Source organism: Hippoglossus stenolepis, chromosome 17, assembly GCF_022539355.2.
Source record: "Hippoglossus stenolepis isolate QCI-W04-F060 chromosome 17, HSTE1.2, whole genome shotgun sequence".
NCBI classification, from domain to species: domain Eukaryota; kingdom Metazoa; phylum Chordata; class Actinopteri; order Pleuronectiformes; family Pleuronectidae; genus Hippoglossus; species Hippoglossus stenolepis.
This window is the reverse complement of record NC_061499.1, coordinates 7,948,091-7,963,421: the sequence shown is the minus strand read 5'-3', so window position 1 is coordinate 7,963,421 and position 15,331 is coordinate 7,948,091. Positions and strand designations below refer to the sequence as shown.

The following is a 15,331-nucleotide window of genomic DNA, read 5'->3' as shown; positions in this document are numbered from 1 at the left end:
CCAGTTAGTTGAACCAGTTATAAAACCTAACAACACGACACATGCACTTAAATGCACAACAGGCTGAGCAAGGACACCAGGATTGTGTGTGTGTGTGTGTGTGTGTGTGTGTGTGTGTGTGTGTGTGTGTGTGTGTGTGTGTGTGTGTGTGTGTGTGTGTGTGTGTGTGTGTGTGTGTGTGTGTGTGTGTGTGTGTGTGTGTGTGTGTGTGTGTGTGTGTGTGTGTGTGTGTGTGTGTGTGTGTGTGTCTCTCTAAAGGGCAATTTAAAAACATCTGTCCGTCATCTACATTGATTTTGACAGTACATGAATGACAAGACGGATGGATGAACACTGACAGATTAATCGTGTACAGACAAATATTCGGTTAAAAAGGTGAATGCACAATCCAGTTCTATCATTAGGCAGGCAACACTGCAACTGGCTATAAGGTTCATTTTAGGGTAGTAAACAAAGTCAGGTTTCAGCCATGTTTATTCATGTCGGTGCGCCTCTGGCCAGGTATCAGTTGCAGCCTGAGAAGTTGGGTCTGTACATCCTACTCTCGTAAACACAATAATCTACGTATACCATGAGGGAATTTCTTCAAAATTGGTGCAAAGGTTAACTTGGACTAGGTCAAAGGTTAAATGGCACTTACTTATAGCACTTTGTAGTTTGGTTTTCTTGAAGAAGCACAATAAGTGCATTCAACCATGAATTGCAAGTGGCTTTGGATAAAAGCCTCAGCTAAATGAAATGTAATGTAATGTTAAGTTCACTATGACTACACCCGACTCCTTTTTTGCATTCAATCAAAAAAAAAAAAAAAAGGTGCTGATTATGACTCAATTTCAGGCAAATGTTGTTGAGGTTAGAATGACAATGATGAAGTGATGACATTTAATATTCAAAAGGCCAAAGGTTGACTTTGCTGTTGACAACTGCAGAAACACTTTATTTAACACGATAACTCAGGAACAGAAGGAGAGATTGTGATCATATTTGCTGCAGCTTGACTTAGTGGGAAGGCAAACAAACGTGAGGCGATAACTCTAATATGTTTACTTTAGTTATTATTAACATATAAACACAATAACACAGAATTTCAGTGTATGTACTTTTAGTTTAACTTGGAAATGTGGGGAGGAAAACCAATGGTACTTCCCTTTTCTCCTTAAACTGAATCCATAAGTGATTTGTACCAGTGTGGCTTAAGGAGTTGATATCTTGAGTTTCTGTTTAAAAATGTGGAAATTAAAGTAATCCCCCAATAATTTTTTTTAAAGAATTTGTTGTAACCAACTAGATTTAATGGAAAATCTTCATGCAGGTGCCGAGAAATTGTGTTTAATGCACAACCCGAAGAAACCAAAATCATACACGGACATTATAATAGAGAAATGGTAGCTTTATTTCTAATTTGATTAACATCCGCCAGGGAAGCGTCCTAATTTGTAATCTCACGTATTACCAACCATATTTTTAATTTGTCCTGACATTTTCAATTGTCAGCTGCATCCTTCTAATTTAATCTAACCTGCTGTACTTGTGGTTACACAGGAACCGAGTGATCACTGCTGATTGGCTTTATCGATCACTTCTGTGATAGCGAAAGGGCATTTGGTTATGCAGTGAGCCCACTGTGTGGGATAGGTCAGTCACAGATGCACGCCCGCCTCCCTGCTGCCAGTCACATCTGGTTTCTATATTAATGTGACTGGCAGACGGTAGAGGCATTAAAACGGTACACGATGTATACACTTAAATGAGCCAGATTTTACACTTTCAACTACTTTCTCAGTATCAGTCTCTCCTTCTGTCTGCCTCTCTCTCTCTCTCTCTCCCCCAGTAGGAGGTCAGTTTACTGCAGTGGTGTTACATAACTCTGCTGACTAGAGGCAGCTGTGTGTGTGTGTGTGTGTGTGTGTGTGTGTGTGTGTGCGAGTGAATACACGCCGGCTTCATGCAATTTTAATGACACCTTTTACGTAGAGAGGAATCCTTGGTGGGGTGTTTTTGCACAGCCAGTGTGGATATGGCACGTTTCTTCTTGTATTGATGGCTCTAAAACCAGTTTGTAAACCTGTATTTTTTGTGCACATTCCCTGGCCCTGCAGCATGTGTGTTAAACAGGAATGTTGGGGTTGGGATAGGTTCAGTGCAATTATTTAAAATTATATCTAAAGCAGCATGAAGCTCATTTCATTCCCTGGTGGTGTTTTATCATGATTGTTCTGCCTTGATTGGATTTCTGCTGCACACAGCCATACGTCACTCAGTATTTCACTCAAGCAGGCACTTTGTTAATGATGACCTTGGCTGTGCAGCCTGCGTATACCTTGTGTCTGGGTGCTGGAGACTGTGTGTGCCTGTTGTGTGATTGATGCTCACACCATCACTGGCTGCTGGGAAAGCTCTATGACTCACTCCTTTCTTCCCTACTGTCGGCCTCTGTCCTTTTCTTCCCTCACTTTATTATCCGTGTGAGCATAGATGTTGGCTGAAGCTGCAGTTAGCATAAAGCACAAGCTGCTACTTTCTTATTTTCTGTTATCGTAGCATTTTGGTCACTAGAGTTTGCAAAAATCTGCCTGGTGATCTGTGTCGGTGAGAAAGATATTTGCTCCACATTTACTGTAAAATTCTGGAACTCTTACTTCTCTGAACTAGTAATTTAGTTTTACAACTTCAAGTCACAGTCGATTAAGATTTCACTGAGCTCACAGAAAAGTAACAGTTGTATGTGTTGTGTTGTGATAACCGTAGCTTCTGAGCAAATGAGTTGTGCAGGTCTACTTTGTATTAAACTAAACTGAAGAAGTTTTCAGAGTCCTGGCGATCTGATCGGTGTGTTCTCTTGCTGATGCCCAATGATGAAGGTAGACAAAGCAGGCTAAGGGCACAAAAGGAAACTAAGTAAACTATGAATTGAAATTAAATTTCTCTCCAAATATGCACACACATTTTTGCTGATGACAAACAAACCTTTAACAGCATCAGAGTTCAATGACTTGGATATAATTCAAGACACCTGCCCGAGGTACTGATCCCTTTGTCCTCCATGTTTGCACATGTTAAAGGTGATGGACAGTCCCTTTATGCAAAGAACAATACAAAAGCAATCTAGCTGCAGGCACAGATGGGCCTCGAGTCCTCATTGTTGGCACAAAACCTTCATCCAGATTCTTATCAATTATAAAATATTCATGTTAATATTTTAGACCGGTCCCAAAGACCATCTGTCATGAACTACTTTTCTTTTTTTCCCCTTCTCTCAGTTTTATACACCTGACTCAGTTCATATGTTTTGTTCAGAAACACCTGCTTCCTCTTTTCCTTTCCTCATGCTCTGTCTCGCACCCTCTCGCTCTCACCCTCCTTCCTTCCTGCCCACTTTCTCCCTTCTCGACCTCTGCCCCACTCTCATTTTCACACCGTTTCTTTGGCTCTTTTCGGAGACACTCGTCATTTTTCTTGTGGTTTTCTCACGCCAGCGCAGGATATGAAAGGATTGTTTTGTGTTTATGGGAGAATGGGCATGGGAGGGATGGGGAAAAAGGGAAAAAAGGAGAAGAGAGGTGTCGGAGAAAGAAGGAGAGAATGAAGCTGAAGTTTGTTTGTGTTTTTGGAAGAGAAGGTCAGATTGGTTGATTTTTACAATTGTGAGTTTATGAGAGTTTGTGGAGGAGGAGACGTTCACTTTCAGTTCATTGTGTGTGGAAGAGGGGAAGATAGAGAGAGGGATGGAAAGATGTAGACGTCAGGGTAGGACGATGAGATTTGTTTATTGGGCATGAGATGTGAAGTAGTAACAATTAATAATAATAAATGTAGCACTTCATTCTTTCAAAAACTATTTTGCCTGAGAAATATCACGAAAATAATTGAATGACGGATAATATTGACAATATTAAATATATTATAATCCTTTTGTAAACAAATTCCAGGTCTGTCTCTCGACTCTATAGCTTATTTCAGACTTGAACTCTTCTGAAAATGTCTAAAAATTGTGTTTGAACATTTAGAACACAGCAGGAGATTGTTCAGGCCAGATGTGTTCACAACAACAGGAGAATATCTGGGTGAGGTTCATTTGCTTTCTTGCATACAGCAGCTCTGGAAATTTTCAGGAACATTTCTGGAGTTCAGTGAATGTCCGAAAACAGCTTTTGGCTCCTACTGAAAAGTCTTTAAAATAACTTAAAACATAGTGTGGTTTTAAAAAAAACGTGTTGAATGATTAAGTAACCCTGCAGGGCTCTGTAGCGTTTAGCCAACGTTACTTAAATGGTGCATTTATAGGAATCTACTTTAAATGGATAAATACAAATCCAGGGCTAAAGTGATTATGCAGCAAAGCAGCAGCAGCGTCGTCCATGTTCATGGTGGAAAATGAACACGCACCCACTGCAATGGTGTGACTCATTAATGTTGTTTTAATAGCTTTTAGATGACAATGGAAGTTCCTTGGCACAGAGAACCTGCTTTGGATACGAACATAATACTTGTCAGTATGAGCGATTCATTATTGCGTTTTTATGGGATTAAAAAAAAAAAAAGAAACCTTTAACAAAAGCTTTAGTTTTTTTAAATCGATAAACTTTTAATTGCCTCCAGAAAGTTTAGTTTTGTTCTATTTTAGTCATTGTTTCTCAATCCTGTAACACGACACAGCATGTCTCCTGCACATTTGAGCATTTATAACCAAACCTAGGGTTATTTATCCCAAAAGATAATTAGCCACTTCACATTTTTATTTAAACTTAATTTCACTCTTCTGCTGTAAAACTGACAGTGTTTCCCTGACAGTTTCCAGTGTTCTCCTATTAAATCAGCTGATGGCCCATATTCCTCCACATTTGAGGCAGATCTATCACGTTTGCAGTAAAACAGTAAAAGTACCATACATTTCTTGTTTTCATGTCATTTCGAGGTCTAAATCATTTCCCGAGCAGTAGAGGACAGAGGCCACTTTCTACGAAGTTTTTTTTTTTTCTTTAAATTTCATGTAGCTGTGGGAAACAATTTTAAAACAAATCGTACAAGGGCCGAAAACAGAGATACAGTAATCCTTGTTCAGGTTCCCGCTGCAAACAAGGAGAGGACTGTTGTAAAAATATGCAGCTAAGATGGGAGGATTCATAGTATTCATATCAACTGATCTCAAACGTCTCTTTGAAGAAGCAAACAGTGGGTGTCATTTGTTTTTAAATATGAAGATTAGAATTAGACTCTTCAGGTATATGTTAGATCGAGTAATGTTGGAGTAAAAGGGGGAAAAGCTGATGCCCATCTGAGTTCAACAAGGTTTTCCTCTATTGACGTCTCCCAGAAACACAATAGCAAAGTGTTTTCTTATTTTTTGGGGGGATTTAGATTTGGTCATATTTGAGAAAAACCTCCCCACACATCAAATGAGCTGCGTCTAATCTCAAGATCTGAAACAATCGCACAGACAATGGGATCTTGAAAGTTTTGCTGTTGGTGCGGCGACGATGTGGAGGAGCACACAAAGTCCGCAGAAGTTGTGATGAATGGGCAGTCTGTGCTCGCAGCGGTCACACATTGAGCTCCATTTTTAGTATGAGCATGTGTGTGTGTGTACACTTTTATAGATATGGTAGTTATTGCTGGGGTGGTGGTTAGGATTAGGTTTATGTTGGGGTTAGATATTTAGTTGTGACGGTTAATGTTAAAGTTGTTGATGGGTCAGAGGCTTGTCAGGACCAGGGGACCTCATGGGGACCAAAGCCGGGTCCTAATGAGGCAAAACATAATTTCTTAGGTTGTTGTTGTTAGGGGTTAGATATGAATTGTGGGTAAGTTAAGATTATGGTTAGGCATGATTTGGCAATGGTTAAGGTTTTGCTGTCCACAATTAATTAATGCAGAGTCCTATAAGGAAAGCTGTGTTGATCTGTATGTGTGTGTGTCTGTGTGTGTGGGAAACGTGCACAGTAAAAATGAGCGCTTTGATGATAGATGGAGCAGACTGTAAATATTTCTTTCCCACGATTAATCATCTACACTCCATCTCGCAGCCTGAATATGAACAGTCTCTCCATCCTGCCTGACTCTCTCCCTCTCTGTCCTCCATGCTTCCTCCCGCTTCTTTACTTCTTTCTCTGCCCTCCTTTTTTCAATTTCTTTGATGATAATCCTTTCTCACACTCTTTTTTTTTTTGCTCTGTTTTCACCCTCCCATGTCTCTTGCTGTGTTCATTTCTCTTTCTAAAATACTTCCTGCGTCTCAATTCTCTCAGTATTGTTCTGTGTGTGTGTGTGTGTGTGTGTGTGTGTGTGTGTGTGTGTGTGTGTGTGTGTGTGTGTGTGTGTGTGTGTGTGTGTGTGTGTGTGTGTGTGTGTGTGTGTGTGTGTGTGTGTGTGTGTGTGTGTGTGTGTGTGTGTGTGTGTGTGTACAGTACCAGGAGAGTGTGGGAACTCAGCTGTGTGTTTTATTTTGGTAGGTGAGTCGGTGTGTGGGAACATAGACACGTCTTTATTCTCTAGGTGCTGACTGTTTTTCCTCTATCATTTGAGTGTGTGTGTGTGTGGGAACTGTTTACTAGAAATTCTCTTCCTGTTTTTATGTTGACAAACCTACAGACAGATTCCTATCTGCCGCCCTGTCTCCTCTTTTATGACTGTGTGTGTGTGTGTGTGTGTGTGTGTGTGTGTGTGTGTGTGTACGTCTCTTTATTCTCTGTCGAGTCTTTCAGGTACAAATTAATACTTAAGGTGTGTTTATGTACAGCTGTGTGTGTGTGTGTGTGGCAAAAAGAAAAGAATGAAAGGGGGGGAAAAACAATAAATGTGAGACAAACTGAGAGAAACAAATCTTTCCTCAGTCTGAACAAACCCCACAACAGGAAGTCCTCTGTGAATGACACCGCCATATTAGGAGCCAGGAAGCGAAGGTGATGGAGTCTCTGTGGTGACAGGGTTCCCAAGACCTGGTCACCATGGCGACAGAGGGTCAAGCCCTGTTTATGGCCGTCTCACGAAGGAACGCATGGGTCAACAGGAACATGGCCTGTAAAGAGTGACGTTTAGAGGGTGTGCTGTTGGTGTGACGCTGCGTTGCCACTTTAATGTCCCAGGGCAGTTCAAAGTCAGTGTGTTTAATTAATAGCGTCTCCACTTCCTTCCAGAAATGAACCCAATGTTTCCTGATTCGAACGCTGTCGTGTTGCGCCAATTTTGTCATTGTGAGCCAGAGTCTGTGGAGTAGTAATTGGGGGATGGAGCAGTAGTATCGAGGTCCCGCTGATACACTCACTCTACCAATCATGACGTTTTGCCCTGTTTTTACAGCATCGAATAACTAAAGAAAACCAAACTTACCAGAAAGACTAGCACCAGGACATACTTCAGTTTGATAAGAACCACATATTTTTGTGCGATGTGCAGTTTGACATTTTAGTTTTACGTAAAAAAAAAAATTCTCATGTGTCTTAAATTACGGTTCAATTAAACTGTTGCCTGTTCTGCCTGCTAAGTCAGCATGTTGCAATATGTTGTTATTATGCAATTACAAACTTTATTATAACAAAAGTTCCCAAAGGACGAAGCTGCACCTCTGACTCCTCGTTGAAAGATTTGCCGAATCTTGTTATTTCTTCTCTTACTATAAAACAGGTTTTACAGATGCAGTGTGTTTACATAGCACACATGATAGACAGGTCATAGACACGCCCACTCTGTGAATCCCCTGGACAGTGACAGACTCTATGGCCTCAGTTGGACGGTTCACACACTTTGCACCGTGGGAGCTGTTAACTTATTTGTGTGGGATTGCGAGAGACAACGTGTTCGGGAGGTTCATCATTTTCAAAACTACCTTATGTTTTACTCAGTTTGCTAAGAAAAACGAGGTTAAGAATCTCCCAAAATGTAGGACAATAGGAACAAGCTAAACCAGCCCGCCACAGCCTGCAGCTACGTCACAGTGAAAAGCGTTCCAATCCGATTGTTTTGCTTGAAGGTTTTTACTTTGGACTCCAAAAGACGCTAATAAGCCCAAAACACTCCACTTCGTCTCAGCGTCATGCTTCTGCAGAAATCTGTCCCTGCTGAGCAGTTATTTTTATTTTTTTGTTGATTTGAGGGTCAATCAGACAAAGACATGTTGTAAAATAACCCACAAAGTGCTGGATATCCTTATTACTTCCAACAAGGAGGTTATGTTTTCACCCCCGTCCATTGGTTTGTTTGTGAGCAAGATTATGCAAAAAGTTTTGAGCAGATTTCCACAAAACATCGTGGAGGAAAGGGACACGGGCCAAGAAAGAACCCATTACATTTAGCTATGGATCTGGACAAAAGGATTCCTCCGTGTTGGACTCTCAGAATCTGATTTAGGGAAAATAAATTGCTTAAACTGCGACTTACTATGTTTTTTCTTCACGCAATTCAATAATAATATTCCTTGGAAGTCATGTTGTTGACTTACTGTCAGAGAAACATGTGATCCATCAACAGCAGTGGAAAAAAAAATGATTGCAGCAGCTTGAGTCATTCAAGGTCCTCCTGTATTTACCTACCAAATGAACTTTATGTCTCCTGTGTTTTTCTAGTTGGATCAATTGAGGTGTTCATGCCACATCTCATCAGATAAAATTCTTCAGCCACTCAGCAGGTGAACCATCCTGACAAACTGGTTCACACCCTAAACCGTGTGTGTCAACGCGTCTGTGCAGAAGTTTGAAGTACAGACGAGCTCTATAAATCACGGCTTTCATATCGATGTTTGCGTCACTATAGCCTGTTCTGAGAAATTTGAAAAGTGCATTTTGAATTTAACACAGTCTGATGTGCTCTCAGTTAAATTAGTTGCCATCCCTCTCTCTGTGGTCACTGAGTAATGGAACCTCAGTGTCATCTTCCTCGAATGAATCTACATTTCTGCTGTGTCTCGTCCTTTGAGACACCGCAGATTTAATAAACAGTATCATCGAGTGAAGCAAGCTCACAAAATCCCTCCTGTGTGTCTGTATACAGTCTTTGAGCAATAAGGTAAACCTGTGTTTTGAATAAGTCTCTCATACAATCATATGCGCACACACATGGAAATACACCCCGGCCAAGCTTAAGGTTTAATTAAACAAAAATAAAATGCATAATAAGCTCTTGTAGGGTTAAAGTTTTTTTTTCAAGTTAATTCCAGGAAGTGTTAATGGGCACTTAAGACTTTTTCTTTTACTTGTGTGGGATTTCGGATGACTCCATTAACCTCATGGAGTGGGAGCGACTCCGTAAGTGGACATTAAAGTGTCTGTGTCTCTTCCGATCTTTGTCTCTTTAGAGGAAGGCTGGTGTGGCAGCCAAAAGGCAATCGATGTATTTTTAGTGTGCGGCACTAAGTGACAGTTTGACAGCGGGACGACGATGAAGTTCTGATTTAATTATGCGACTTTCAGCTGACTTCACTTAGCAGAGAGAAAGTCTGCCCTCTTCCTCCTCTTCCTCCTCCTCCTCCTCCTCCTCAGCAGCTCATTCAAGTCACCGCTCTGCGTGCACGTCTGTGTCTGTAGGGGCGTTGTCTGTTGTTGTTTTGTTGATATGGCATTGAAAATGAATGGGTGTGTGGTGACTAGGTGTTGACTTATTTCGTTATGATTGATGTTATTATCGTGTCAACACAGTGTGAGATCAGACAGAAACTTTGATTATTCTCATTGTGAGTGGTTTAATTGTGAGTTTAAATCCAATGGGTAAATAATGGGTAAGACCAATGTGCATGTGTGTCCATGTTTATAATGTTCATTTTTTAAATATACTGTAAAACAGGTTAATTCTAGTATTGGCTTTTGGTGATTGTGAATACGATTAAACATTTAAAGAGTCCAAATGAAAAATGAGTCTAGATTGGCAGATTAGTTTGCAGATTTTAAAAACGAATGTGCTGCAGTGAATGCCACCAATTTGTTATTCTATTCACGATGTCCTCAAAACCACTGTTTGGTGCTGCAGGCTGACTCACAGCTTAAATAACGACAGGATGATTCAACCCCACCACTGGCTTTGTGTTAGAAACACATGTTAGTCCTTGAAGGTACAAAGAAAATACTGGACTCTGATTGGCTGACACCACTTACTTCAAACCAGACCAACCTGAAGATTTCTGTTTATATGTGCTTCACTCAAACATAATAGGGATTTATATAATGCATTTATTATAATGCATAATCAAATATACCTTATAGTTATAGCAGCTTTGATATTTGGACATCGTAAAATCTGTCAAAATACGTCACTTTTCTCAGTATTTCATCGTTGCTTCTCTCATTTATTGTCTTACGTCATGTGAATCCTCTTTTCTTTTTCTTTTTTTCTCTCAAGGCCAAATAACAAAAACAATCATATTAGTTGGTTAGTTAGTTATGAGATAAGATTAATAAGATTACACATTATTTTCAGAATGCGCTTCTGAAATTTGTCTTGCTTCCCAAGATAGACACTGTTTTACATAAATGACAACAAACACGAAAAAACATAGAAAGTATTGTAAACTTGTTGTGAAACAGATATTGAGATATTGTGTGGTTTGCTCACATCGCAAGCTGATAAAGGAAAAGACAAATTGTTATTCTTCACAAATACAGTGTGATCTCAGATCATGATGTTTGTGCATATAGCAAATTAACATCTAATGTTCCTGTTTGTATAAATACTTATTAAAATAGTGTGTCCCTTGTCCTGACTGACACTTTTATGAGGGGTTGTTGATGGAGTGTATGTGTGTGTGAGATGGGTTTACAAGATGTTATCTAACATGATTTAAAGGTATTGAAAGCATGTGTTGTGTACAGTGTGTGTTTCCATTATGTGGCTGCATACTGTGTGTGTGTCTGTTTACTTATCAGTTATTCCCCCTGACCTTGAAGTCTAATCTGAGACCCTGTCATGCAGCGTGTGTTTGCAGTCCTCAGCTGCGGCAGTGGAAAGGTCAGGAACCAAAATAATTAGACATGGGTTCAGTAACGAGGACACATGAAGTACAGTATATTTCTTCCTCCTCCATCAGCCAGCATCACTTGAAGTTGTGTTGCTGCGGCTTTCTGGAGCCTGGTGAAGTTTATTTATGAGCCAGTTGAGGTTTTTCGACACAAGCAACACAAAGATGTGCATTTCATCCATTTGCGGACTTACTCTCTGTGTCCGTTACTCACAAAAGTCTGAGAAACTCGATCACTCTTCTGCTCATTTTCTCTGCATTAACCCGCACACAGGAGCCGGTGTAGCTGCCCTTTGTGTGATAATCCAGGGTGAACACTCACACACACACACTCTCAATAGAGCCCGGCTAAATCCTCGTGTTGTGTACGGTTGCCGTGGCTTTCTTCCGTTCTCTCTTTGTGTGGGTTTTAACTGAGCCGCAGGTCAACTCTTAGGTAACTGAGGTGACAGCACAAACACATATTGATGTGTACCTCACCTGTGACGGCAGCAACACTAGGACCACATGTAGCTCTCAAACAGAAATGTTGTTGTTTTACCATGTTATGTTATACAATGTCTACTTGTTATTAGCTGAACTTAAATGATACGTTACTTTAATAATGTTTTCACGGTGTGTAAATCCAATCCATATGTGTTTCTGTCTGTAAATCCAATTGAAAATTTGATTTCTAATCCAAAACAATCAGGAAAAAATTACCTACTCTTACTCCTTCAATTAGGAAGTTACTTGCTCCCCCTGGTGGATTATAGAAAAACTTCATGGTCAAACCTCAGTTGTTTACAGGTTGTCTTTCAAAATCTCTCTCTGAAAATCATAAAAACAACTCAACTTGAATATCCCTTCACTCTTCACAGTCTAATACTCCTGTCCCTCCTCCGTCTGTGTGTCTCCAGGTCTTCCAGAGCAGTACTACAGCCTGACGTGGTTCCTCAGTCCCGTCCTTGGCCTCATGTTCACCCCTCTGATCGGCTCGGCCAGCGACCGCTGCACTCTGCGATGGGGCAGGAGGAGACCGTTCATCCTGGCTCTCTGTATCGGCACGCTGATCGGAGTGGCTCTGTTTCTGAATGGATCGCTGATAGGTGAGTGTGTGTCAGTGTGGACACATAACAGTGTCTCTGTGTGTTTTAATTTTTTTTAAAAAACATTTCTATAGTACATTTTTTATCAATGATTACTCTAACACTTATTTTCCAAATTAACCTTTACTTAATTCACCACTATTGTCTATAAAAGATCTGATAAACCATCCATAACGTCAGAAATCCTCACATTTCCATCCTCACACATTTTGATTTTCTAATCCCCTAAAGATCACAGCTGCAGTTTACACAACAAACCCACTATGTTCATTCCACTTATGTTGATGTTGAATATTGGCCTGAAACTACATGAGTTCGCTTTGTGCCATCTGCCGAACGCTGTTATCTAAACCACCGGAGAGTTTGATGAACCCGGAGGGAGACTCTGTCGCTTCACTCAGCATGCGCTCAGCCCACAGAGGAAATAAAGCATCAGTTGTGAAAAGCTTGAGTGTCGTGTCCTTGCAGTGATGTCATCCTCGGTTATTGCATCACTCAAATGTCATGACAAGGTCGTATCCATCCAATCCAATCAAACCAATTGATTTAGCTGTCAATCAAACCACAAAGATATTGATCTCGGGCCAAAGTTGTCAACGTAGCTCCGGATGTAATTCGCCATATGTTGTGATTGTATACGTGTGAACATACACGCACGTATGAAAGGAGACAGTGGTGTGAATGTTGTGAATTATGTTTGAGTTAAGGCATCAAATACATTCTTCAGTCGCTTTTCTTTTTCATTACTGAACCTTCTGCTTCAAATCTTATTTATCACGCTTGTTACTTAGAACTTAGGAAGTAGAGCAGGCCCTCGACTAGTCATCATTAAAGAGCAGGGGTTCGTTCTCCGTGTGCTCCAGTGCATTTTGGGAATCTCGATGTACGGAGAATTTAGCCCCCTTGCAGAAGCTGTAGGTTGGGTTGAGATACGTCCCTTTGCTGCACATCATTCTTCCCCAGTCTCTTCTCCTTTCCCACCTAAATTCTGTCCTATCAATAAGTTCATAGTGCCCAAATATATCTCTTAAAGAGAGTATTGTCCTCAATCTCGGAATCCATTCATCTCTGAATTAGCTGTTGCCCACATGTACAGGCTCCATATTCAAATATGAACCACGTGCACAACAACAGCAGGCCGAGTAGAATGGAACAAAGTGAAGTCAAATATCAGAGAAGTTATAAATAACAAGAACAAAAGTGTGAACTGTTTTCTTTCAGCAGATTCCATTCAGCTCCATTCAGTTCTGTTCTGATCTACCTCCTTTCTTCTGCCCAGAGGTTGGCACTCGTGCTAGGGCACCAGGGAGTCTGTGTGAGTGTGTGTGTTTGTGAGAGAGAGGGTGACCTATGACCTGCACCTGTTTGAGAGGTTGATATTGGAGAATAAACGAGGGAAAGTGTACATTTCCACAATTGTTTGTTTATTTATATATGTATGAATGTGTGTGAACGACACAGTGCTACATGAGAAAACTGTAGTAACCTGTGCGTGTGCGTTTGTGTGTTGATATGGGAACACAGGACCAGGCAGTTCACAGGGAAATGCTTCCTGTTTGCTTCCCCCTCTCCCACCAATCACAATTCACTTCCTGTCTGTCTGCCTGGCTAGTGTGTAGTATGACTCCTCCATTGTCCCATACACACACACACACACACACACACACACACACACACACACACACACACAGTACACACTTTGTCTTCTATGAATGTTTTTGTCCCTAACGTTAATGGATTTGAGTTTGTGAAGTCATGCTGCGTCACACTGCTTCTAATATTTCTCTCTCTCAGAAACACACACACACACACACACGCACTGTCCCGTGTCTCTTTTTTCTGTTCTCATACATTCACACATTATCTCACTCAGACACACAGAGCAGCTCGAGGCTCAGACCAGGTCACTGATGTAAAGACACACACAACATCACACACATCACGCAGAGCAGTATGGAAAATGTGCAGTGACCCGTTTGTGTGTGTTGCACAGCAGTTGTAACAAATCAGCTATTGATCATGCGCTGACCAGCGTTGCATTACAACACAAGAAAACATCCACTTATTAAATACTGTTATTGTTGTATTGGTGTTGTAGTTACCATTCATTTCATTTCACTTCTTTTATATTCATTCATTTTATTTTGACATTTGTTATTCTAAGACTCATACTGTTGTTTTATTTTATCACTTATATTCTATTTATAGTCTGATTTGTTCTTGTGTGATCTAGTATCTAAACAAGTGAATTGCCCCATCTGTAAAGAATAAAAGCAGTAAATTTCATTGAACTGACGTTGTTTGATTCAGCCTCCACTGTTAAAACACATTTGAATATTTTTCTCCATCAGGTCTGTCACTAGGTGACGAGCAGGGAAAACAACCGATCGGCATTGTTCTCACCGTGCTGGGAGTCGTGGTGTTGGACTTTTGTGCAGACGCCACGGAGGGACCAATCAGGGCGTATTTGCTAGATGTGGCAGACACAGACGAACAAGACATGGCGCTCAACATCCACGCTGCCTCAGCAGGTACGGCGGACATCCGACACACGAATTCACTCAGCGAGATGGAAACGAGAAACACACTAAAGAATATGAGAACAGACTCTCATTCTGCTCATGTTGCCTCCATCTGCTTCTGAACCTCTTCCTCCGATCATGTGTACAGGTCTTGGCGGCGCAGTCGGCTACGCTCTCGGAGGTTTAGACTGGACGCACACCTTCCTCGGATCAATCTTCAAGTCTCAAGAGCAGATCCTGTTCGTCTTCGCCGCCATCCTCTTCTCAGTCTCTGTGGTGTTGCATCTCTTCAGCATCGAGGAGCAGCAGTACTCCCCCCAACACGACAGGCTGGATCAGGTACTGTCAAATTCCATTTTTTAAATGACAAAATAAGCAAGACCTCTGTTTTCCATTACGTCTCAGAACACGCTCCTCTCGCTGTTTTCTCACCAGGAGAGCCCAGATCCCAACAAAAAGCAACTTTCGTCCAATGGCAAGGCAGCAATTCTTGGTCCCAAGTTGGAAATGATAGGAGAGAATGAAACGATGGACAGCTACGACCTTTACGACCCCTATGAAGATGACATGTCAGATCGGGGAGATAGTGAGATGGACTTTTTAGAGGTGGAGCTTGTAAGAAGTAAGTAAAGATGGGGATATCTGCTCCTGTGTTTTCAAGGTTTCCTTCCTGATGTCAAGCAGCTTTTAACACAGTTGATTTTTACAGTGGCTCATTTGAGGGAAATTCCTTTTCAGGCCACTTTGATACGTCAAAAACATAACAGGCTAAAAAAAAAGGA

The 15,331-nt window shown here is 41.0% G+C and overlaps 1 protein-coding gene across 4 annotated transcripts in view; it reads left to right on the top strand.

The window, feature by feature from the left end:
* Window positions 1–15,331, top strand: part of LOC118124389 (solute carrier family 45 member 4) — a 51,000-nt gene that overhangs the window by 26,487 nt on the left and 9,182 nt on the right. For all 4 annotated transcript variants that reach the window (XM_035182103.2, XM_035182105.2, XM_035182102.2 and 1 more), the window contains 4 exons: window positions 11,839–12,027; window positions 14,379–14,558; window positions 14,698–14,888; window positions 14,985–15,171. In XM_035182103.2, coding sequence (XP_035037994.1) covers window positions 11,839–12,027; window positions 14,379–14,558; window positions 14,698–14,888; window positions 14,985–15,171 — 747 coding nt within the window. The remainder of the gene's footprint in view (window positions 1–11,838; window positions 12,028–14,378; window positions 14,559–14,697; window positions 14,889–14,984; window positions 15,172–15,331) is intronic.